This window comes from Rhopilema esculentum, chromosome 17 (assembly GCF_057945365.1).
Source record: "Rhopilema esculentum isolate cy_ngs chromosome 17, ASM5794536v1, whole genome shotgun sequence".
Classification (NCBI taxonomy): Eukaryota; Metazoa; Cnidaria; class Scyphozoa; order Rhizostomeae; family Rhizostomatidae; genus Rhopilema; species Rhopilema esculentum.
The window spans coordinates 5,310,091-5,335,688 of record NC_142831.1 but is presented as its reverse complement, the minus strand read 5'-3'; the positions used below and the strand labels follow the sequence as shown (position 1 = coordinate 5,335,688).

At 36.4% G+C, this 25,598-nt stretch overlaps 2 protein-coding genes across 4 annotated transcripts; one reads left to right on the top strand and one right to left on the bottom strand.

Annotated features, from left to right (window-relative positions):
• The first annotated feature begins 1,116 nt into the window (after positions 1-1,116).
• LOC135682170 (zinc finger CCCH domain-containing protein 10) lies at positions 1,117-11,398 on the top strand. Its single transcript, XM_089113385.1, has 3 exons — positions 1,117-1,240; positions 4,024-8,742; positions 8,919-11,398. The coding sequence occupies exon 2, from the start codon at positions 4,299-4,301 to the stop codon at positions 5,133-5,135; it is 837 nt and encodes a 278-aa protein (XP_088969511.1). The 5' UTR covers positions 1,117-1,240; positions 4,024-4,298; the 3' UTR covers positions 5,136-8,742; positions 8,919-11,398.
• On the bottom strand, positions 11,259-25,096 carry LOC135682144 (CUGBP Elav-like family member 1). Of its 3 annotated transcripts, none has more exons than XM_065196896.2 (14): positions 24,760-25,096; positions 22,662-22,744; positions 22,199-22,247; positions 21,306-21,434; positions 20,928-21,007; positions 19,919-20,083; positions 18,442-18,471; positions 15,559-15,625; positions 14,624-14,929; positions 14,074-14,199; positions 13,524-13,616; positions 12,733-12,810; positions 12,222-12,365; positions 11,259-11,397 (listed from the first exon to the last, which is right to left on the bottom strand). In XM_065196896.2, the coding sequence occupies exons 1-14, from the start codon at positions 24,941-24,943 to the stop codon at positions 11,270-11,272; spliced, it is 1,662 nt and encodes a 553-aa protein (XP_065052968.2). In that variant the 5' UTR covers positions 24,944-25,096; the 3' UTR covers positions 11,259-11,269. The 3 variants fall into 3 exon arrangements, with proteins under 3 accessions (XP_065052968.2, XP_065052979.2, XP_065052986.2); XM_065196907.2 differs by having other exon boundaries at positions 12,745-12,810; XM_065196914.2 differs by lacking the exon at positions 18,442-18,471.
• Positions 25,097-25,598: the final 502 nt, after the last annotated feature.

Genomic DNA, 25,598 nt, shown 5'->3' with positions numbered 1-25,598 from the left:
TCGGTCTTTGGCCCCCAATTAGCTCCTAAAATGCAAATAACCATATATAGATATATATTGCCCTTCAGCTGTAGCGTCCTGAGCTCTAAAAACCTTTCATTCCTCCAATCTGTAATCAGTTCCATGTTCCCTGGGTTTGAAATACCCCAAAATCTTTCAAGATGTGTCCAGTTGATTTCACAATTTCTTTGTCGGCAGATCTGTGTATTGCTCGTCGGCAGTTGTGCAATCAATTTAAATCTATGTATGCTTATTTCTGAGAAATGTACGCTGCTACCCCCATACCCCACCTTTTTCTCTGTTTTTGTCCGAAGGAGAGATGAACACTTTATCAGGACGTCGTTAAGGGGGCAATGGCCCAACCGCCATAAACAAAATGAATATTTTCCTAAAATCATTTGCTATTAGCCTTGAACTTGGATATGCCCTCTATTTCAAACGAAAGCGGGAGCCTTTGTTTGATCATCATATTTTGGTTTTCTTTTTTTTTCTAAATTTTTAGAAGAAAATTTAGCCATCCTCTTTTCTGACTTCATTGTAAATCTCTCAACAGCCCTCCGAGATCCTCCAAAGTTAAACAAAATAACCGAGCATGTGCTTGTTCAGCTTAGGGATAATCCAGCGTACAATGGCTGCAGTTCACCTGTTTTTTCTTCGTCAACAAACCAATCATGTTAATTTTAGTCAGTGAAAACCAATTTAAAAAGCTTCGAATAAAAGGCTTACTAGGGTGTCCATTCTTGCGAAATCTCATTGTTAGAATTTTGAGCTCAGAATCTGCTCACTTTCGGCTTTGTTGTCGCGATTAAATACATAAATTTTTGCTTGAGACGTGACTTCAGGACACTACAGTGGAGTTTGTTTCAAGGTTTGAATAGCTGGGTCTTTACGAGAATTTTACACCTCCTTTACCATTTTAAAATGGCTCGAGATGCTTTGTAGTACATTGTCAATTATTCATCCAACTTAAAAATTGTATTATACGCTCATTTCTCTATTTTTATAATAAATCAGTAAGTTGACAATGTATAGTCGTGGTATAGATGTATCGATGAAGAAAGTGGAGAAAACTTTTCCATTTGGCAACATCGCTTTGATTACACACACAACCCCCGGCTTGTTTGCTCGTTCCCAGATTCTTCAATATAGATAGTTCTTTACTCGCGAATGGCCGTCACGTTGTGAAAGGCGAGCGTTTATCGAGAAGCGCATTCTATTTTCGCCGCGTTCTAGGTCTCAAGTAAGCTGTTCAAACTGCTCTTAAATTTGTCTTCTTTTCATTTAATTTTATAAGTCTGCTAGAACTTTTTATCAGGCGCTGCATTGACGCTTTTTGGGTAAACCACTCCACGAGGAATGCATGTTGTATTTTGAACCTGGTGCGATCCCACGTTTAGCATGCTTTGTTTACATCTAGACCAGGGATTGTTACTTGTTTACGGTTATTTTTATTTTTGCATTGTGTTATTCACAATTATCAATATTTTAGCCGCCTCCCTTAATGAAATTTTGTGAAATCGTCGTGTGGACGGTTGGATGTTTTTAGTTATTCAAATAAGTACTCTCAGTGAATTCTTTTTAAGATCTCAGATCTGTTTTTAATTAAAGAGAAAAATTGCATCTTTTTACTGCACTAAAGCTTCAGGAAACCCTAAGTTAACTTTCATGCAGGAATGTTGATTTTGATAAAAGAAAATAATGAACTTGGTAGCATTATCAGTCAAAATATAGTGCCACATACGACACTTGACATTTTCATTCACTTACAGAAATAATCAACAAATTTTTCAGTGATTAATCAATTGCTAATATTTTTGGCTAATATTAAGAGTGATGTGACTGGGCAAGGATGTAATGCTATCAAATTAAGATGCCCTTGCCAGAAAATTCTTTAAAAAAGAGTTTGCAAAAAGTAGAAAAGGGCTCCTATATTAACAGAGGGGCTCTGCCCTGTTGTACCCCTTGTATCTAGGGGCCCTTTTGTAGCATGCCTTTGAATGAGAAAATTGAGAAAATTGCAATCAATACTTCTTTCTTTGCTCTGGTAATATTTGCCCTACCCTTTCTAAAGCAAATAGATTGTCTCACTGTAGCAATCCTTTTCAAATACTTTCATATGCTAACAACGTTTCCATCCAAACCCTTTCTTTTAATAGTAACATGAAGCATTTTTCAAATTTGAAAAATTCATGTGCATTTGATAAGCTGATGTAAAATAAACATTTCATTCTGGGTAAATAATATGCAATTTGAAAGAAATAAATGGATTTGTGATTCTTAATGCTTAGAGGAAAGATATCAATATTTCTAAGGCCACCCCCTACAGAATTGGCCACCCCAATGGCAGATTCAAGGGGGGGGGCAAGTAGGGGCAGTTGCCCCTCCCTCAACGAGTTGAAGCAAGTCTGGTGCCCCTTTTTTGGAGATTGTGTGCCCCTTTTGAAGAATGAGAATCAGGTGAAATAGTTTCTGAGAACGACAGGTTAATTTTTTCAAAGATTACCTCAAAGTTATGTTCTTGTTTATCCCGAAAATGGATCAAAAATTGTTGTATACAGCAAACTCTTGTCACCAATTTTTGCAAATTTTTTAGCGCCCCCATTACCAACTGTCCCTCCTTCAAATTTGCTCTGGATCTGCCCCTGGGCCACCCTATAATGGTGCAAAAAGAAGCCCGGCTGTAGTTTCCTCTGTGAGACTTTGCATCTTTTGTAGAAGCTTCTCATACTTGTCGTACTTTATTATCCTACTATTTATTATTTATTTCTATTTTATTAGTAAGTTTGTGCTCTACTCTATTTTTAATATTTTTGCAATTAAGTTTCTTTATTAATAATGAATTTAAAGTTTTTAATCTCCAAATAAATGTAAAATACTTAAGCTAAAGGAGATTTTTCATGAAAAGTAAAAACACAAGTGGCTCAGAATTTTGGTATGAAGAATTATATTTTATAATTTTAAGTGAATTTCGAATACTTCAGAATATTGCAGGTTTTCTGAATTTTTTTTTATTTAGCTAACTATAAGATTATTCAAGCAGTAGGTTTTCAGTTTACAACTTTGCTTTTTTACATTAAAGAAATAAAATGTTTTTCTTGTCTTTGTGCCAGTGCTGTGAACAATCAAGAGGCATGGCTGTTATACACAGGGCCTGCTAAAGCCAATCAGTTGCATTTGAATTTCCTCCAACTGCTGCTTTGAAATTTACATGTCTATCAAAAATGCAGCTTTACACAATATTGATGTGATATTCATTGCAGTAGCAAAGTGTTAGTTCGGGCTGTAACATGCTTCTCATAGATATGTGCCTGAATTAAGGGGTCTTGTGATCTTAATGGGATGGTAATTATTTTAATCAGTAACTGTTGCCCCTTTTTCCTTTTAGTTGAGCATTTGCTTTTCGAGTTTTCTCTTATATTTAAACTCAAAACAGAAAATTTAAGCTTATCTCTAAAATAATAACTTCATTTTATAAAAACATATGAAGTTCACCAATTTAAAAAAGGCTGTTTGTTTCATAGTTAATTCTGAATTAGCATGATTTTGATTGAGTTGAAGGGGTTACCTTCAGATATAGTCAACTGCAAATCAATTAATAGAAAATGGTTTTCAAAGTTATATGAAACTTTACTTATCAACCCCTGTAGGGGGACTTGCGACTTTGCTGCCCCTTCTGGGTATGTCCCTGGTTCCAGCATATTTTCTAAAGTTTCTGGATGTTTTCAAAGCCATTTGGAAGCCTACTTGTAAAGATCATGACACTGCATGGTTTTAAGTGACATAAGTACCAAACCTAGCCCACAAGTACCTTCTTGGTGGCAACAATCTTATAGGTTGAATTTTACGTGATATGCTGGCAATAGCACAGATCCTCCACATTTGGGTGCGTTTTGACACTGCCAATGTGGGGAATATGTATAAGCCATTAGGAATTTATTGTTATAATCAAAATGCATGGAACGGCTCTAGTTGCGTTTTCATTTCTCAATGGTTTTAATAAGCTACTTTCTGCATATTTGCCAGGGCCTGCAAAGCGAAAAATTGCTGCAGAGCATAAGAAGAGAGCAAACAAGCGACTGGGAAGTGGAAAACCCGCCGCAAGTTCGCCGCAGGACCGCGTAATAAAGACATAGCTTCGCAAGTATTGCGTGCGTTGCACCAGCAAGCAAAATTGAAGAGAGCTGTGCGCTTGAGCTGCTGCAGTTGCGCTACGCTGAAAGGTAAGCGTAAAATCAAGTAGAAGGTGTCACTTCGCCAAGCTTTGTCGCTTAATTTTGAGAGAGCGTATCTTGAGAAACATGGATGAAGCGATTGACGATGAGAAAAATGTTATGGGAGAGGAAGAAGATCCTAATATCTGCAGGGATTACCAAAGGGGTGTTTGCAATAGGGGTAACAAGTGTAAGTTTGTCCACCCAGCAAACATCAAGCCTCCAGACAGCGACAAACCCCCAGTCTGTCGCGATTTTCAAAATGGCACGTGCGATCGCAATAACTGCAAATATCTTCATATAACCAGTCAAGAGGAGCGGATATTTGTTGCTACTGGTAAGTTACCTGCCACCGTCGGTAGCACTCCAGTAGCCGCTCCCGCAGCCCCAAGAAGAGCCGCAGGTTTGGATGTATGCAAGGATTTCCTAAATAATGTATGTAGCCGAGGGAATCGATGTAAATTCCGTCATATAAGCGAATCAGATTGGGAAACTGAAAAACGCCGCATCGCTGTCATTGATGAGGAAATGAACAGAAAGAGAAAGCGAGATAGTTTCAGCGGCACTAGTCTGGACTACCAGTTTCTGAGCGACGAGAACGACATGCTGCGACGCAAAGTTGCTGACCTTCAGCGACAGGTTGCCGATTTGCGTGCGATGAACGACACGCTATATGAGCAGAATATGCGCTACAGATCACAGCTGAAAAGCGAGTTAGCAAGCAGTGACGCGCGTGTGGCGATTTCTTATCCGGGATACTCCCGTGGGCGCGAGGAGCCTGTGCGCTACATCCGGGATTCTTTAGAAACCCAGAGCACTGTTTTTCCCGAGAGAGTGACGTCAACTGGGCAGACTAGCTCTTATTCGCCGGCCAATTACGCCAAAGACCCTACATTTGACGGATATACAAGTTTCAGCCGATAAACAGTGATGAAAATACATTATTTGATTTCAAGGACCAAATACTGTCATATGTTTGCTTTTAACTCTGTAGGACATATTGCTTTTGTATTCAAGTAGTCTTTTTTGAGTTTATTACTGTTATAGCTGTTTCGAATGCGGAAACTAAAATGCTTTTCTTTTAAGAATTTTTTCAAGTTTGTTAAAAAAATTCAAAATTTTCGTCAGCCATCTGCTTTTATTCCTTCATTCAATGTTGATTCCTTTCTCTTCCATCAACTTCCTTTCAAAACAAGTATAGGTATGCAATTTTGAAAGAAGCAACCCTTTTTTATTGTAAATGTCTCCCTTGCCTCTCTGTGCTGTTCAAGTTCTTCTTTCGCTTACTCGGAAAACGCAATTCTGTGCTGGAAAAATTCCTGACGTTTTTTCCTGAATTCCTGAATAAAAGTTTCAACGTTTATTCGCATAAAACACCAAAAGTTTACTATAGGACTAAACAAGGACATCTCTGATGCTGCCTTGCAAGGATGTAAGCCGAGAACATTTGTTTTGATTTATCTTTTACAAACTATGAATTAGTTATTTGATTTATAGTTTGCTATTTACAATAGCTAAAACAAAAGCCAATCAGGCCAACTATTTACAAAGCGTTTATATAATACAAAGAAATACATTAAATTAAAAAACCCTAACCATATAGTTCGTAGAGACCATTGTCTATAGTTTTACATATCCTACAGTTGCAATGCTTACATTTTGTTGGCTTCAGATATTTTAAGAAATCTCCCAAAGAGACTGTTTTGTTGGTAATTTTGCCCCTACTCGTTTGCCCATGAATGTTATGAGTCGACAAAGAGTTCATGATGAAACTGTGTAGTGTAAAGTTGTAGTGTATTCTGTCTTCTTCAGACAATGATGAAAAAATCCCAAAGAATACAGCATGTTAAGAGGGATAATCAGACAGAAATATCTCGTTTCATTATATATAAGAGTATATAGGCTTTCTAATTTAATCTTGGTAACAATCTGAATCGCTTAGGTTCTCCTGAAAGGCGAACTTTGGAAAAAATTGAAACATTTTTATTGGTGCGTGAGTGATTAGATATGTGTTAGAGTCTTGTGGCGGGCGGGAATCGGTCACCCCCTTAAATGGTCACCCTTCCCTGGTCATGCTGCTGGCCAAGCACAAATGTTTATTCAAACTGGCAATTCCACCCCGTACGTTTTACGGACCGTTTACGAGACCCGCATTTACTGTTATGGGTGACGTCAAAGATTTCATGTTCTTCGAATTGAGAGTACCAGAAATTTGAGAATGAATATTATGGGTCACCTAAACCTGTCATTGGGCGAATTGTCAATCAAAGACCGGTCCAGAGATGTAGTGCTAGCAAAAAACGAAAGGGCTCATGCCCAAAATGTTTCGAAAGTAATAGCAAAGTAGAAATTGGCTACTTTTCGGCATTAACAATTGGGGGGGGGGGGGGGGGGGTGATCACTACACCCTTGGTCTTGTCCAATTAAAATTACTGTTGGTCAGGGTGCTTTTGATGCCTCGTGTAAACCCAGAAAAGCCGCCAATGTACTTCATACGCTCATACCGTACTTCAAACCTTGTTACAAAACTACTGTCTCAAATTGCTAAAACGTTTGGCTGTTTATTTAAGGCTGTATTACATTCAAGCAACTTTTTATCCTCCATTCTGAAGTCCGACCCTCTTATGAAGCTTTTCAATCCCCTTAGGGTAATTCGCACAACCTAATCAAAAACTTAGCTTAACTCTACAAACAGTTCGTAGAATTGAAGATGTAATGGCTAGTATCGTGTAAGCTTTTTGACAGAACTTTTTATTGCAAAATTGATGATTCATTTGGTACTCATCTTACGTCAAATCTGTGGTCAAATTAAAGCTCAATTTTGGTTTCAGAGCTATGTGAAAAATAGTGAGAGTTTAGGGAATCACGACAATGGCTGGATTCCTTTAGCTTCGAACGTTGAACAACCACATAAATCACAATATCATGTATGATTCAGGGACCGCGTACTACTCTAAAAGTGGAGGGGCTGAAATGGGTGTGACCGAAATTTTTTGAGGCCATGCCCTCTAGAACGTCGGAATACGCAACTTTTAGAAACTGCTTGCTTAATTCTATTGAATTTTTATAAAGAGTCTGGTTCAGAGAAGTATCAATAGCTATAAAAATTGATATAATTAGCTCGAGGGTAATAAAAAACCAAGTTAACCAAGTTAGAAAATACATCATATCATTAAACAAGATGAAACACCTAGGAAAAGAACAAAAATGGTTCCCAGTCCAGAAGGATTGCTACTTCATAGGAGTAAACTATCCAAAGTTGCGTTAGAGTAAACCTTCAAAAACATTTTCTAGCCTATTATTACAAAAAAGTGGGTGGGCTATAGCCAAATGGCTGCGCGGTGCGTGGTATGATTTTCACCAAAATTCCGACATCACGGAGTCTAGAAAACATTACGGTTCAGGGACGTCGGATCACATTTTGGAGGAGAGAGAGAGAGAGAGAGAGAGAGAGAGAGGGGGGGGGGGGGGCTGTGGACAAGTTGGCAAAGATTCATGGTACTCTGCCAAAAGTTCATCCGGAGAAAGGTTGAAGCGATTTCAGAACCCTGCAATGTAGCAGTTGCACCAATATAAAAACTTCTCATAAACCGCTATTTCAATTTGAAGTTGTCAAATTATTAACTCTTCATCATTTTTAATTGAGAAAGCTCTCGAAGTGTCATTCCCTAATGGTTGATCAATGCTTGTGGTCATGGCTTGCAGATTGATGATGACGATTGGTGATGGTTGGTTCTGACGATGGTGATCAATCAATATGATGATCATGATGATTTATGGTGATTTCTGATCATGATCGCTTCTAATGGTTGATCAATGCTTGTGATCATAGCTTGCAGATTGATGATGACGTTTGGTGATGGTTGGTGCCGACAATGGTGATCAAACAGTATGGTTATGATCATGACGATTTATGGTGATTTCTGATCATGATCACTGGTCACGACGATGTTGACAATCAATGGTGATTGACCATGATGATATAACGACATGATAAGCGAAATTGCGAAATTACTTTCTTTTAGAATTGGGAACCACAATCACAAACCTATCTGTCAATTTGTTGAATCACATTTTGTTTTGCGAATTTAAAAAATGATTGGGAGACAAAAGTAATGAACCAACAATTTGCACGATTTTTGCGTGGCAATCAATAAATTCAACAATTAACAGAAACATTATTTACGTTAGTAATAACAGACTTGACGTCAAAACTAACACGAAGAACTATCACGTGACAATTTGCCGTGGTTAAAGCACACTGATATTAACGACACTCTAATCACATCAAATTAATTGACTAAGGCACAAATATGTTAAAGAGTTATAAATTTCCACGTCATTCGTTTCAACGTGGACTTTGCTAAGCCTTTATTGAACCTCTAACACGATAATAATTCTATGGAATTAAGCAGTAGATCTCTAAAGTATAACACAGCATTAGACACGGGATGGGGGTTTGGGTAGATAAAGGGAATCGAATAAAATGTACTTGACTTTCCAAAAAAACATAAATAAACAAAACTGAATGGTTGTCGAAAAAATTTTACTACCCAGGTACTATAGAAAAGCCTAGCTCACAAAACAGGTAGAAAAAATAACAAACGAGATTTTCGATATTTCTATATGCGGAAGTGCTTCCAATTATAGGTTTCTTGTGTTTTATTATCATTTAGAGTTGTTAATGTTTGGTTTGGAGTTTTGGAGGTTGTCGAAAAATTTTACTACCCAGGTACTATAAAAAAGTCTAGCCCACAAAACAGGTAGAAAAAAATAATAAACGAGATTTTTGATATTTTTATATGCAGAAGTGCTTCTAATTATAGGTTTCTTGTGTTTTATTATCATTTAGAGTTGTTAATGTTTGGTTTGGAGTTTATAAAAAAAAAGTAAACGGACTTTAATTTTAATTTATTTATTGGACATAAAAAGAACCGTAACTAAACAAAATGTAAGAGCTCTCTCTGACTGTAAGGTAGAAATCACAATACAAGTTAAGGTTTTAAATACGTGAATAAATTTGTCTACGACGATCCCGAATGATAAATATCAACTGACGAGGCAATAAAGATAATAAAAAAAAACAGAAAACTAACACTACTTTGAACAGAAAACATGCTGAAAAAACATTGCAAGCTACGAAACAGAAACGTCAACTGGCCAATCAAATCCATGAACACATGACAGCACTTGAAAATCACGTGAAGAAAGACGATGTTGACGACAAACACACAATAGTCTACAAGGGAACGGACAGAATACAAGTTAGATCGAATCTATAAGGACAGGTGCATGCGGCGTTGCTAGAAATTGTCTACGCATTTTAAATACAATGTGGTGTAGCTATATGTCAAAAATATACTTTAATGACTGGCTGTCACTACTCTGCGGATTTATGTGGTAAACTATGATGATTGATGATGAATGCGAGACTGGAATTTCTAGGCACACCTATAAAATTTAATATTAATTGTGTACACTAGGGCCCAGGCTCATTTATAGTACAGTACTGGCGCTCGATTTTTTGAGAAAAAAGCACAATTGTTTTAATACGTGACCGTTCCTTTTATCGATTTCTTGCTTACTAAGGACGAACACAGCAACCATAGGTTTGGGTCACGAATAAATGGGGGATGGGGGGGAGAGGGTTAAACAGTTTAGGCTTAGGTTTATTGATTTTTCTCTCACTCATACTCTTTGAATGCGTACATAGATGGAAAATGGTTTCGAATGTCGTAAATCAATGCTCTAGGTGACCCCCCCCGTCTATTGAAATAAGACCCAGGTCTGTACGGTTCTTCTATTTGGTTTTTTTGACTGATGCTCTTGCAGTTTCAATGCCTCTTTGGTAGACGAATGTGTGCCATTAAAAGGAAGAGAAAGGACGGAGAAGAGAAAAAACAAATGGAGCTAAGTAAGCAGAGAACTGTGAAATGGCTAGAATAAGTACAAGATTACAGAATACTATGAGGGATCGAGCAACATCACTGCAAAGGTGACAAAATTGAAGTTTGTACTGGCACGAGCACTCTGGAACGTTACCGCATTGATGTTTAACTTAACAGCATAGATACTAGAGAAAGAAAAAGCTAGGGATTCGTAAGGTCCAAAACCGATGTGGAAAGTTATGCGAAAGCATGAGATCGAGCTGGCATACGGTTCTATCAATTATCTTTCACTAGAGAAATAACATCAATTCCTCTCCTCACCCAACTGTTTACCACATAAATCGTTGGCTTGTTGGCAATAAATTCCTTTTACAAAGGCCATAATTAAATATCCTTGCATGTGTTTGCCTGGTTTAATCTGGCGTGGTACTTAAGTTATCAAATATAGGCTTACCCTCACAGGGTCCATAAATAGCGCGCGTTAAATCTTAAGAAAGTGTGGTGGTCTGCACACGAAGAGTTAAAGTGAACCCGCTTGAGTCAGCCAATACGACTGTCCTTTTAGCTCCAAAAGGTGTCATTCCAATTCCGTAAAAAAGAGTCATTTTAAGTAAATAAACATGACAAGGTAAAAAAATTGATGTTCAAAAATTTACTTGGAAGTTTTCTATTCCGACGTCGTTGGAAATTTGTATTTCCCATTTTACAATAGAAAAAATATTAAAGGCCCATTATGTATGTCGTAATAAGCGACAATTTTTAAAAAAAACCATATCGAAATTAAACATTCAAAGCTTTGGTATTAACAGTCAGATAACATCAAGTTTTAGCCCAGTAAACTGCCTGGGTTTGAAATTATCCCTCAGAGGATATAATAGGTTTAGCAAAAAATTATCGCCATTTAGAACACACCCGCGTAAACTGTTTTGTCGTAAAAATATCAGCGCAAGGCAAACTTGCAATTATAAGCTATATATAAACTTGATCTTATACATATTTAAGGGGAGAGATTGGCCTAGAGCTGTAACAAATATGATAAACTGATCCGTAACCCCGTAACAGTTACGAAATGTAAGTGATCGAATTTTACTACATATTTGCGATAAAAACCCCGATATTACAATAGATCATAACGAAGTCCACGTACCTTAAATACAATAAACACCATTATTAATATGGACGATTGGCATCTTTAGGTCGTTTCAGTTGGACTTTGAGTCTTTTGTTTCCAATTTGGAATCCGTGCATTGCCTGAATAGCGTTTTGTGCAGAAGAGGCGTTGTCGTAACTTACAAAACCTGAAAGATAACGGTAAATTAGTGAAAGCTTGATAAAATGGCTCGTGATGAAAGGGCAAAAGACACTTCAGAATGGAGACACGCTACGGGGATTTTTTTACTAACAATCTATAAATAAAAAACAGCAAAATCGCAATCAGCATTTGCTTGTCTTGGTGAAAGGTAACTGAGAAAAACGAGGCCATATTTTTTTTATATTTCAAGAAGGGATTTTATTCGAGCCCCTTAAAATGCCGTTTGACCGTCTTACCTTCTTTTATAGAATAGAAAACCTCTTCTAGGGCCTTTTTCTAACCAACAACCTCAAGGTGGTGTAAATTCCCCTTCAGGACACTTGCTATGGTGTAATCGACACCAATAATTTCCCAGAGGAAGTTGCGTTCCCCACTAGGCTTTCTCATCTTTGAAGATCCCAGTTTATTTTATGTTCCCCTTTGATTATTCTGTCAAATGTCTCATTAGACTTTGCTACACACTTCCCTACAGATTGATCGTACTTGGCACAGTGGTGGAAATTGAGCTTTTTGGGTACAGAGGCAATCGTAGTGATTTTTCCGAGTTCCTTGTTTTTGTTGTCCCTTCTTTTCACTTTCCTGTGCCAAAATACTTGATTTTCCAGGTGAATTTTCAGAATCGTGTTAAATTGGTATAGGGGGAGGGGGCTGTTGCCTTCCAAAACCTCCTTTGATAACTCAAGATGCGTTAATCAAAACAAGAAAACACCAAATTTACCCAACTGTGAATTTATAAATGAACTGTTACATGCAAAATTTACCATTGAACAACAAAAATTGTGCTGTTATTAAGGCAAAGCCAATACTTACCAAAACATTTACTTAGATTAGTGTTTTTGTCAATGAAAACTTTGGCACTGAGGATGGCTCCAAAAGGAAGGAAAGTCTGGATGAGGTCAGCGTCACTGAATTCGGGTGGAAGGTGGTAAATGAACAAGTTGGATCCGTCGGGGCCTGGAAGTAGGCAGAAAAATAATTAATAAATAATTATAACCAATTTAACTGAAAAAAACTTGAATAATTTCAAAATTGCTGTTTTTGATGTTCGTTCCGTTTCAAAATTTCGGTACATGAATTCAAATACAAGCAACAAATGATTACGTCACAAAAATTTCTTCACCGTATGCTTTCGTAGAGAGTACATGGGTGTCCCTGCTTAGGAATATCATAGAAGACTAAAATTATTTGTTTTCATTAAAAAAAATTTATTTGGAAGTAGGCAGAGCATCAAAACTTTATTTTGAGGGATCTGTCTATCACTGGCTGTATTTAATAGAGATTATTGTGATAAAATTGTGATAAAAATATCTCGCAACTGTACCAGTGTAGGTACCTTCTTTTTGAGGAGTCCTCTGGTTTTGTTGTTGGAACAAACTCAGGTAGGCATTTGGAAAGGCAGCTAAAATGAAGACCATCAATTATAATAAATAATTATCATCATCAAATTATCATTATAACAATTATCGCTAATAATGTGTCTGGGATGTTATCGTTATCAACACTATCGCTCGTGAGCTGTGTCAGAAACTTTTCTCGTGTTTACCCTTTCTAAGCCTCCTTGCCAATGAACTCTGCCCCACAACTCATCGCTCTTTAACAAAGCTTGTAAACATTTGAAGACTTTACCCCTTCTTGCTTCCATGGCTATGACCTGTCGTCTTTCAAAACTTATATCAACAAATTTGATCCCACCCCTCTCTTATACCACCCTTCCCTTTTCTACTGTTAGGGTCTTGTTACAGGCTCACAAACCTCTCCGTCACATAAACAACTAACAAACCGAATTCCTATTTCATGCTAATAAATTTACCACAGGGGACATGAATCTTCATAACAACCCTGTAGCCATTCACAATAATCTCAAAGTTTATTCTTAAAGTGGTGCTTTGGAGGGTAAATATGTGCCAGGCGAGACACTCATGAAGGTTTTGCATGTTTATGTACTTTTTGGAACAAGCTTAGCTTACAAATATTTAGAGAACAAGATACACGAGAAGGTAACCTTCAAAGTCAAATCGTAACCGAATGAATTCCTTTCAAGGGGTAACCTTGACACATAAATACTGTTATGCTATAAAAAAGTACTTTATCTCAGTTCCAAATATCACATACCTGCATATTGTTGAATGCCTGAATAGGCAGCCTGCGATAAGGCATCAGCAGATGACTGGCTGTTAAACGTCGAGGCGAGATTCGCAGCTACGTCTGAATAAGTATATTTGGAAAGTTTGAAATGAACAAAGAAATTAAAGTTAGTTTTAAAAACTAATTTCTGGATCAGGTTTATCTTATATTAAAAAAAGATTGCTAAAAAATCCATCCACAAACATACAAAGTAGTTTTGACTATTTAGATATGTTTAGAATGGAATTAACACTGTACAAGCACAACAGGGCAGTATAAATGGTTGCTACGAACCAAGAAGGATGTGTCCTGTGACTTCGTTTAAAAATTTTTTAACTAGCTTCACAATATTTTCAAAATCACCGATTCTTTGCTTAGAATAACAAATTTCACGCTAGATGCTGTTACAGCAGCTAAAGTGTACACGGTGATTCGATCCTTCACTCAACACGCGTTAATTACGGGGATAGTATGTAGAATCCTTCGGGTTAACCGCGTTTATTATGGGAAATAACATATTTACAAGAAAAGAAATTACTTGCTAATCCAGCTCCTTGAAGGCCAGTTGTGTTCTGTAATCCAGCTGTTTGCAATCCGTTTCCTTGTACATTTGCAACGTTTGCCCCTTGCAATGCAGCGTTCTGTAACCCCGACATTTGAATTCCTGAAAAAACGCAAAAATAACTTTCGATATACAAGATTTCAACATAAATAGATCGAGCCAATTACATTTTGAAAATGTTACATGATGGATTAGAAATCGGCACTGATTTTAGTTGTAAGTTAGTTAGTCAACGTAACGCGCCATTTTGTTTTCGCACGTCCAGCCTCATTATGAGACAGGAGTTCATATATACACTATACACTATGCATTAGGTTCGGCACATGAGAAGTGCGATGTTTGATTTGAAGTCGTGCTAAACCACTAGATCGTTCGAGCCAACTGATCTGGGTCGAACCAAATCATGGTAATTTGGGATGTGCTTGATCAAATAAAACGTCGTCCCTTTGACATATGATATGTGGCACAGAAACAGATGAAAACTCGCAAAAGAATATCAAAATCAGAATAAAGGTAATTTTCCTACCATTCGTATTTTGAGTGCCACTAAGAGCAGCAAGATTTCCTAAACTACTGATTGCGGAAGACTGCGTTGCCAACGCCGATGACGTGATAGCTTGTTGCTGAGCCAATGACGCAACTGCCTGATTAGTGAATGATTGCTGACCAAGTCCAAGTTGATTTTGTGCTTGAGTTAACTGAGACTGGGCTTGTTGCTGTTGTTGTTGAACTTGCGTTTGCTGTTGCTGTTGTTGATTTGCGAGAGCAGCAGCAGCAACAATTGCTCCCATTGTTCCAGGCACGCCTAGCAGCGGCATTCCAAGAGAGGCAGCTAAAATCAAGTGCAGGGTTCATTGACTATTGGAACTATTCATCGAAAGGGTGAAAACCTGCTTAAGATTTTTCACTGCTTATAAAAAGGGATGTCGTGCTAAAATAATTTTTTAGAAGTTTAGATAAAATAAAACTTCTTATTTATTCTTCATATTTTGGAAGGGGCCTTATATGAGGGGGGAAATTATTGTAGACATTAAGAAGAAATTACTAAAAGACCTCGTTTATTTTAGTAGGAATTTCTTTATGAGCATTTAATTCATTATTACCAAAAGAATGACTTTTTGTGGTAATTCAATAAAACGCCAAAGGCAACCTCAAATGGCAAAAATCATCAAACTGAGAGGTCCAATTCGAGATATTACGGAAGCAGTGGGGGCTTATTTGACGGAGGGGGGGGGGGTTATTAACAATTTGTAGGTCTAAGGTGAGGGCTTATTTAGGGGGGGGGCTTTTTCGAGGGGAGGGGGCAATTCGAGCATATGCGGTATTTCAAAAAATTTAGCAGTTTTCATTTCTTGAAGCGACTAGTTTTTAAGAGCCTTCGACTTAAACGAGAAAAGGCAAAGAACGAAATGTCCCCGGACAAAGATTGAAAGTGACACAAAAATACAACATGATACATACTTGGGTTGACTAAACCAGCAGCCAATCCGGTTGGTAGTGTGCCTGCAGCGACTGCTTGTTGCAACAACTGTTGAGAAATAAGGAACATGGTTTTACTGAGTCTTAAACAATATGGGAGCCAGTAATGGGGACTTAACAAGGCAAAATCCACCAACCTTCATTCAAGATGCTACTTGAAATCAAAATTAGTGCTCTTAAATCCTCAATATTAACGATAATGATACCGCCTACCCTCAGCTTAACCATTCTTTAAAACGTTACGCAAAGATACGAGAAGTATAACAGAGGAAAAAGGTCGAGCATCTATGATTATTTTCAAACATAGTCCCTAGACCCATCACTGACATGCTTTCGTTTGATGTGAACCTGACTTTTGAATTCTTTATGCCCTAACGTGTAAGACAATGTCCTTAGCAAAAATACAATTTTTAATGGCTTCAAAAACTTCTCAGAATTCTGAGATACAAACAGCTATCGAGGATAGGCAACCTGATGAGTTCTAACAATGAATGCAGAAAAAACTCAGAGTTTGACCACGATATTCTAAAGCTCTTTGCTATTTGAGTCACGTATTTTGAAATTAGTAGCTCTTTTAACTGGTATCCATCTTTCATTTGGAGATGTACACTTAAATTTAGGTTGGTGGTACGTGTTCGGTTATTCAGATGGGACCACAGAGCTGACGACTCACTAGCTTTTAATGCAGTTTCTGAGATCAAGGGTAACCATATTACAATTGAAGTCAAGCTTTTAATGACCATATTACAGGGTAACCATATTACAATTGAGGCATCTTTTGATAATGAAAAGGAACACATGGATGAAAGAAATCGCAAACTTTGACTAACTATGCTCTGTGGAAATTCTAAAAAACATTTCATCATAATTTTTACACTGAAAAATCGATAATCCCTTTCCTATATATACTTTTTTATATATTATTTGTAACTTTGGAATTTTTTCAGCAATTCACCATATTTCCTTGAGCCTTTTGCATTAAAATCATAGAAGAGCCTCAATTTCAGGCGTGTAAACTGTTATTCTTACACTACACAGCGGTGATTTCTAAACAGTGGGTATTTCTAAACAAGCTTTTCCAGTGGGTCTTTGTAAAAAAAAATTTCACTCTTTATAAACTATACTTTGAAAAACCCCGCATGGTAAAATAAACTTGAAAAGAAAAATTCACGTTACAAATGACAAACAAAACTGAAGACAAATTTTGTCGATAATACTTAAAAAACAGAAATTATGCAAAGATGAGCAAACACAGCCACATTCAAAACATCAAATGTGGTCAATATAAGCTAATTGTTATAATTTTGAGATATTGTTACAAGAGCCCAACCCTGTTTTCTCCAAATCACTATACGGATATGATATTCGTTCAGTTTTCTCACATAAAATGAGATTTTAGGAATAGTGATTTGCGGGTTGTAGGGAACTTTTACGAAAATCGCCAAAAAGATCTCAAACAGAGATTGAAGAATTTTTCGTGGCTTCAAGTTTGAGACAGACTATAGAAGTTATATCTCACAAGCAGTTACAGCATTTTGCATTTTGGGTATCATTTCATGTACTTTTCTTTCTTGTATTTAACTAGGTTTCTTTCGCAATGTAGCCTAGAGCATGCATTATAATGTTTTTAGTGGAATGTATAAGAAATGATATTGCATTTTTGTTACAACACGCAAACCAATATCGATGTGCCTGCTGGTTGCTTTAATATCTTATTTGAGTTGTTTTAGTAGGAAGATATAAATAAAAAGGGTCGGATCGAAAGAAATTCATCTAGGATATGTTTGTAAGTCTGAAGGCTTCTTGATTGAAAAGTAAACATCTCATGATTTGATCTCCAAAGGGCAAAAAATTGCTTGTATTTTCAGAATTTCGAAATTTCAAAATTATGGAAGAAGGGAAGTCGGGAATTATCAGGCATAAAATAGCGCCTTCATATAAAAGAGAACTTGATAAATTTACAACGACACTGTAAGTGGGTAAAATACTCTGCCTTATACAGAAAAAGGCAAATGTGACAACACAAAGATAACAATGATAACGGAGCTCATGATAATGAAGAGCTGGAGCAAATCACAACACAACAACAAACAAATACTACTCCATGGTGAACTCTACTAAAGCGAGGCACTAAGGCGTTTCACATGGTCATGAAAGGACAAAGGTTTTTTTTTATCATCAATCGAAATATGGACTTCTAAGCAACAGCTTCTATACACATTGGAGATGTTACGTCATAAATATCAAAGCTAGGCATTTTATGCTGTCTTCATTTTATGTTGAAAGACTTTAAAGACACAATGATACACCTCCGTACCTCGCCAAACTTGAGTTTACCTCAGTGACACAACCAAAAACAAAAAGTGAAAAGCTCTGGAACCGTTTACATGAGGCCAGCTAAGTGAGAGGCCAGCTCAGTTAGAGGCCGGCCAAATATTTGACCACTAGAGCGTTATGTTGACAAAGGACTGGTTAAACTGACCAAAGACTAGGTAACCCAGGTGGCATGCCACCAAAGGAAGCACATGTCACTAATAGTTGGGACTGGTACGTGACTAATTTGGTACTGGTACTGACCCATTTAGATGACTAATTTGGTGATCAGTTCAGTGCAGTTGCTAAATATTTGACAGGCCTTGTGTAAACGAGTTCATAGGCTTTCATGCGCAACACAACAATGGACTTATATCTTGCTTGGCCTAGTTTGTTTACATTTCCTGCAGCTGTGATTGGTTCTGTGGCGAGAGTGATCATGTGACTTAGCATATGATCTCAGCCAACCAAGAGTTTAGCCTTTTGCTTTTGCAGCATACAAAAAGTTTTGATATTAAATGTGTTACAATACGAAACAGTGAAATAGCGAACCTTATCTGTCTGCAATAATGGACTTTGCGACTAAAAGAAAACAAACACATAAAAATTTGAAAAAATTAAGACATAAAAGTAAAGTTTGGCTCTATGAATTACGTAAAAAGATAGAACGGGGTGTCGCACTGATTTTACAATAACAAAACCAACTGACAATAACTTTCAGGTGACAATAACACGTGGATTGACATAACTTTCAGGTACAATTCACACAGAATTTAATCAGTTGATTCGTAGTTTTTGGCCACCCTCTCGAAATCTAACCATTTGTAAACATTGATAATGTTACAAATCCACGATTACATAATTATTGATTGACAAAAAACCCCTCCCCCCTTTCTAGAACTTTGATCGACCGAGGGGGTGCAAAACGCCACTGACTTCTATTCACATATTGTGTTTAAAATGAATTCTTAATACCGGATATACGTCTTTCTTGGCACAAAATACTATTATGTTATTTTCCCGCACTCTCTATTACACAATAAATCATTATTTGAATCCATTAATGTTAACTGAAACGTTAACTTTGAACTCAATTTCTTGTGTACAATTTGATATTTTTCCTACATACATTAAAATAGTAATTCGCATTTGGCTTACAGCAGTTGAGAGTCATAATGGGTTAAGAAAGGTTAGCTCAAGGACTGCAGAAGCGGGGGGCTACGGGGGCTTAGCCCCTACAATCTGTGATACGCTGCGCGGTCTTTGTAGTGGCAGTCTTGATAAACAAGCTCTGTTTATTTAAAATATCAAAATACTTTTTCTCAATTACCCAATTCCGAGTCATTAAAAACGGTTCAACGATCAAGCAGAATATTATCCCCCAGCAAACTGATAATTGATGGATACAAAATAAAGGCTCCTAAAAATACGGAACTTTTTTCCAAGATTCTGCTTAAAGGGAGGGGGGGTCAAAGGGTTGAATATGGTAGGGGTCAATAGGGTAGGGCATGTTCTAGAGTTCTACTGTGCTGAAAATAGATGCTAACAATAGTGTCACAAATATTATCAAAAATATAAATTGATAATCAACTGGTACAGAGGAAGGTGAAAAAAAACAAAATTATTGCATATTATTCTAGCATGGAAAAGAGCTTGTGCACTTGAAATTATGATCTAGAGAAAGCTTTTAGAAAACTGGTAGCTTTTAACCCAAATCCCAAAGCAGCTATCTATACTCACATGGCGTACCAAGGCAATCAGAGTTATTATCAATTTTGAAGTTGTTGAAGGTTGTTTCTAGAAGGCTTCCACCACAGAAAGAAATTTGGAATAACATTTGTGAGATGCCTCCTTTGCTAGGCCTTACATTCAAACATATTCAAAATTGTAAACAACAGACAGGTTCCGATGACAGATAGTGTTTTCTGTCTCTGCTAATGAGAGAATAAGTTAAAATGAAAACATTCTTGCAGCCTGAAGAAATTAATGTTTAAAATAGGTGCATATTTAAAAAACAAAATTAGCATACCTGTTGATAGGTATTTGAAGCTAGTCCCAGTCCTCCTAAACTGCCCTGTGCTAGTTGCATACTAAGCCCTAGGCCAAACATATTGCTTGCAAGCGACTGCATTCTTTTTTGAGCTTTGTCTTTTTCAGAATCTGCTATTTTAACTACAACTGGTGATGAACAACCCTGGTATAAAAAGGAAACAATTAGTTACAAAAACATCCAAGCAGAAATCCGGCCTAAACTAAATGGCAATGTTTTGATTAAAGACATGTTGAATACAACTTAAAGAAACTTACAAATACAATATACAACAAATCAAACAATTGCAACATTTTCATTGAAATATCTGGGGAATGTTTTCATCAAAGTGTTTTTTGGAGGATTTACAATACTATTTTTATTCCATTAAAAGCCACTCTTGTTTCATAACCACAATCCATTATAAGCAACAGTAAATTGGGAATAAAAAAATGAAAGCTGCTCTCGATTAAAAGCCGTCAACAAAACCATACAGAGATACTTTGTTTGAAATGGTAGGCACAGAATCTGATAAAGAATCTGATTGTGTACTTAAACCAGAAAGTAAACATTAGAAGCTCAACAAACAACGTTAACATCCAGCAGCGAAGGATCATCAAAAACGCCCAGAAGGATTCCTTTCTTATCTTCTACATCATCTACACCCTCAGCTTTAAAGTACTAGGAAAGCTTGGCAGGATCTGGATAACATCATGTAAGCTGCTTTCCTTTATAAGCTGCCCTCAATCAAAAACATAATTTCATCTATGACCATGACAACAAACCAAAACTCAGATTTTGGGATGGTTGGAGGGTCATGGTAGCCAACCTTCTGATAGAAGATGGTACCTGATGATGATGAATCATAAACAGCAGCAAATTATGCCAAAAAATAATTTTAAGTCACAGCTTATAATAAAAAATAAGGTGCTGAAAATAAATTAATTTACATAGTTTCCTCAAGTGTTCCATATTTCAACTGTTGCTAATTATTTTGACAGCTACTCACCTCCATTGTTATGCTGTTGTGCATTTTGATGATTGCATTTTGTGCTTGAAGTCTTGTGTTAAACTTAAGGAAGGCACAGCCTGAAAATTGAAGAAAAACGAAAATATCTATATTGAAATTGACTATTACACAAGGTTTGCCTAAAACTTTAGATGCAAGGTCCATATTTGATCATATAACAGGCTAATAGCGAATTCCTGTTAAACTTATATAGTTACAAACTTCTCAGTAGTGCAAACTATTCCAATAATATTTTTTTACTTTTTAATGGTAAGAGAAACTTAATCAAATGTAATTTTTGTATTTTACAAATACCTGAAACTTAATTACTTCAGCCAATTGTGGTTGAAAAAATGCTAATTGTCTCAAATCAACTACCTTTACTCGTTCCATTTGAATTTTTCAAAACTGTTACTTCTTCGATGGTTCCAAAAGGAGAAAACATTAACTTAAGGTCCTCTTCAGTGGTGTGTTTGCTAAGCATACCAATAAATAGTTTTCTGTCCTCTACAATGACAAAATATTTCAACATTTAGAAAAAGAATGGAATAACTGCAAAATTCTTCCAAATTCATGACAACACCAGAACAAGTAAAACGTTTTGCCTTTTCTAGACGAAACATCGGCATTCAAATTAAACAATGGTAAAACCTCCAAACAGACATGTATGGCAATGTTATCATCTGTAAGGTTGTAGTTTTTGCCATCTTCATTCTGAATATACAAGGTTTTAAAGAGGTTTTAATGAAATATGATATTAATTTTTTCATTATACTTAGTCTGTTATTTGAAGGTGTCCCTTATTGGGAGCTGTCAGGGAATGAAAATTTCACCACCAAATTATATCAAGGTAAAGTTGAATAACACTTTACCAAATTACTACATACAATATTCATTATCTTGTTTAACTTTAACTGTAAGGTGGTAGTTTTTGCCATCTTCATTCTGGTTGTACAAGGTTTTAAAGAGGTTTTAATGAAATATGATATTAATTTGTCCATATATATATACTCAGTCTGTTATTTGGAGGTGTTCCTTATTGGGAGCTGTCAGGGAACGAAAATTTCACCACCAAATTATATCATGGTAAAGTTTAATAACACTTTACCAAATTACTACATACAATATTCATTATCTTTTTTAACTTAGCTTGTCAATAGCTTTGCAGACCATGCGCAAAATTAGGGCTAGGTTCAGAATAAAAAATCCAGGATATAGCATCTAATAAATTATATGTAATAATTTGAAAAAATAGCTGGTGATAATTTTACCTGATTTAATTGCACTGTCTGCAGGTTTGACCTGCATGGGATTTTGCATCTAAAATTAAATTAAATTAAAAACATGATCAAAGAAACTTTGAAAAAAAATGTTTTACCAAATTTATTAGATCAAAATATATTTTTTCAAAAAGCATTTAGTTTTGTTGAAAAAACCCGCTCATTTTGTCGCTCTCAAAAGCTATTGAGTGTCTTTTCAGGAAAGGCCAGAACTAGACAATGCACAGGCCTGTTGTTCTGATTGTGCAGAGTATTACTGGGAGGGAGCCTTGCAATACTTGATACAAAGATACAAAGAGGACAACCCATTTGCCACATTTGGAACCAATTCGAAACGATATGCTTATTTCAAATTTAACAGCTTTTTGCATAAATGGCACCAATCTATAAAAGCTCTTTCACTGATGAGTTAAATTCAATTAAAAACTAAACAAATAATCAAAAACAATGATACCCCTGGCAAAATTTTTCGTTCATGAAGACAATTTTGAGCTTCCAATGCTCCCTCTTTGCTTTGAAATGTTACAAATGCACACCCTGAAAGAAAAGTTCTTAATTCTATTAACAAGAAAACACAATAATAGAATTTTGAGGACAGGTAAAAACCACTGATTTGAATATGAAATTGTTATTATATTGGTCCCCATTTAATAATCAAATAAAGTTTCAAATTGTTTCAAATGATGTTGATTTAGTTGTGCAAATGTTGAGAAATTTTTATGAGAAGGAACCTGGTCTGACAAAAAGATGATTGACAGGTCTTAACAATATGAGTTCCTCAACTTAGATGATGTAGAATGGAGTCTTTGACATATCAGGTGACAAGGAAATCAGGTCTGGATGAATTCAACAGATCAGTTTGGCTTGAATACACAGCAACAAAAGAAACAGACAATGATCCAACCATCCATCTAGCATAATTAAAACCGGTCAGCAGCCATCTCCAGACATTTATCTGACATCCCTATTATAAAAACCATTAAATTTAGTGGATACACCAAGCAGGTACAATAACCCCATGAGCCTCAAAAAGCTAACAAGAACGAGTACAAAGGCAAAAAAATGTTTCCATTAACATTTGAGAAATCAAATAAACATTTTGAAGCACCCAGCATGATCATAAAACTCATATCTCAAATAAGATCTATCCTATTCTTTACATCAAAGTGTGCACAGCTTTGTCTCTGCAACACCAAGCACTCCATGGCATAAACAAAATTTTCAGGTAGTTAACAGATTATAATTTAATTTTCTATCCTATATCCCCTGTTTCATTTGTATCTCTTTCTGAGGTGTATTCACATTAATTAGCCTGTAGGTCTGATCACTTGACACCTTAGCATTGCTTTCTATTGTAGTATTGTCTTTCAAAGTAATGCATTGTCCCATCTCCACAGTAACAGTAATCAAAACACAACTGCAGTGTCCCTTTGTATGTATTATCCAGTCAACATAAAAACTGGTGCTCTTTCACACCTACATAAAACTTTCAGGATCCTTACTTACAGATTGAACCTCTTCACTAAAACCAGAAGGAATAAGTGTGTCATATAGAAAACCACATTTTGCCAAAACATGTTTTGATCCCACTTGCATCTTGCAGCTCAAAAATGAAACAACTCACAGCTACGCATAGTCAAAAACTTGCATGCTTTCAAGCCTATAACATAGCAATGCTGCCACACCATTTCTAACTGGGTTTGTGCTTCATATATTTTTCACAAAATTTATCCTGTACCAATCATTTTTCTGTGTTGAGAGTTTTTTTAATTTCCATGAGAGGCATAAAAAGTTTCTTTAGACTGGTCGATGCAAAAAGAATTCAGCCTTCAGACTAGTTGACACAATAGTTGAGCATTATCACGTCCTTCTGTCCATTCATACATCAGCTCATATTAATTCGTATGACTTTTGCAGAGTTATGGTCATGGATTCATAATATTTCATCAGTCATATCAAATTGTATTATACTATTGTTTATAAAAAACTCATTACAAAGAACCATCAACTTATGGCTCTACAATAAACTGCATCACATTTTAAATCATATTATGTTAGAGTATATCATTTTATATCATAGATTTAAACTAATTTTAACATCGATTACCAAAATATCTTTACTATTAAGATAGAATGAGATTCTGAAACAATTAATATAGATACAAATGGAATATGTACAATGTAATGTCGATATTTCCAGATCTCTAAATCAAAATTGGATATCAAATAACAAAATGTCGAATTTTGGAGATGTTTACTACCCGCTTGATTTGAACGTTTTGTATGGCTACGTAGCGTTTCTCTCGCAAACAAAAAGAAACGTCCAGGATCTTGTTTGCTAGAAGAAATTTCTTCTACATCAGAAAAATCCCATATCGTTCGTTCTACGCAAAATCTAACAATTGCACTTTGGAGTGGGGAAACAACAATTTATATCTGGATGCCTTCGGTCAAATAAAACCAGAAATGTTCATCGCAGATTACCTGCTTACGCGTACAAAGACCGCCTGTAGCTTCTATCAAAACGATAAATTTTAGAATAATCTTCTCACCTTTATGTTGTCCTGTGTATTTATCGCGTAAGATTTGTATGTCGTGGACTTCCCCAAATTCTTCTAACAAGGGCCTGAGGTCCGTTTCTTCCCAAGTTCGGGGAACCTGTCCTATAAACATCTTTGGCGATAAATCTTCAAGTTTAGGCTCAGGATGCATGCCATTTTGAACGTGGAACGACATGATTGTATTACAATATCAGTGGACAAAACACAAGACACACGACAATTTTATACAAGCGACAAATGAACGTGCAACTCAATCCCACATTGACACTAAAACATGATGGTCTTCTACTCGCGCGAATTCTTACTACGCATGTACCTTACGTAAGGCGCCAACGCAGAAGATCCTCTAACTAAAACAATTTTCTATCTTCCGGATCGAAATTGGATAGGAAAAAGATTAAAGTAATTGGAAAGAGAACCAAGAAATAATTCATTTGAAGCGACTTTTATAAAGAAACGAACAATGTAGAACTTGGTCTCATAGATTTCACTCCTCCATGAACAACATGCATACAATGATACCTGAGAAGGGGGTACAAGGGGAAATTAACGTCAAGTGTAAATTTTTATGAAGTTTCAGCCCGTCTTGAAAATCAGAAGATAGTATAGATCTAAAAAAACTATTTTAGGCATGGAGACTTGCAGTACGGGGGTAGTGGGGGTGACTACATCCCTGCCTTCAGTAGCCTGCGCGCAGCCTTTTGTTGCTGTTGCTGAACGTCTTTTGTTGCTGTTGCTGTACGAGGAATGTACATTTCCCGTATGTCCAGCAAAAAGACTGCGCACAGACTATGCCTTCAGTCAATGTGGACAGCGGGGGCAGAAAGTGC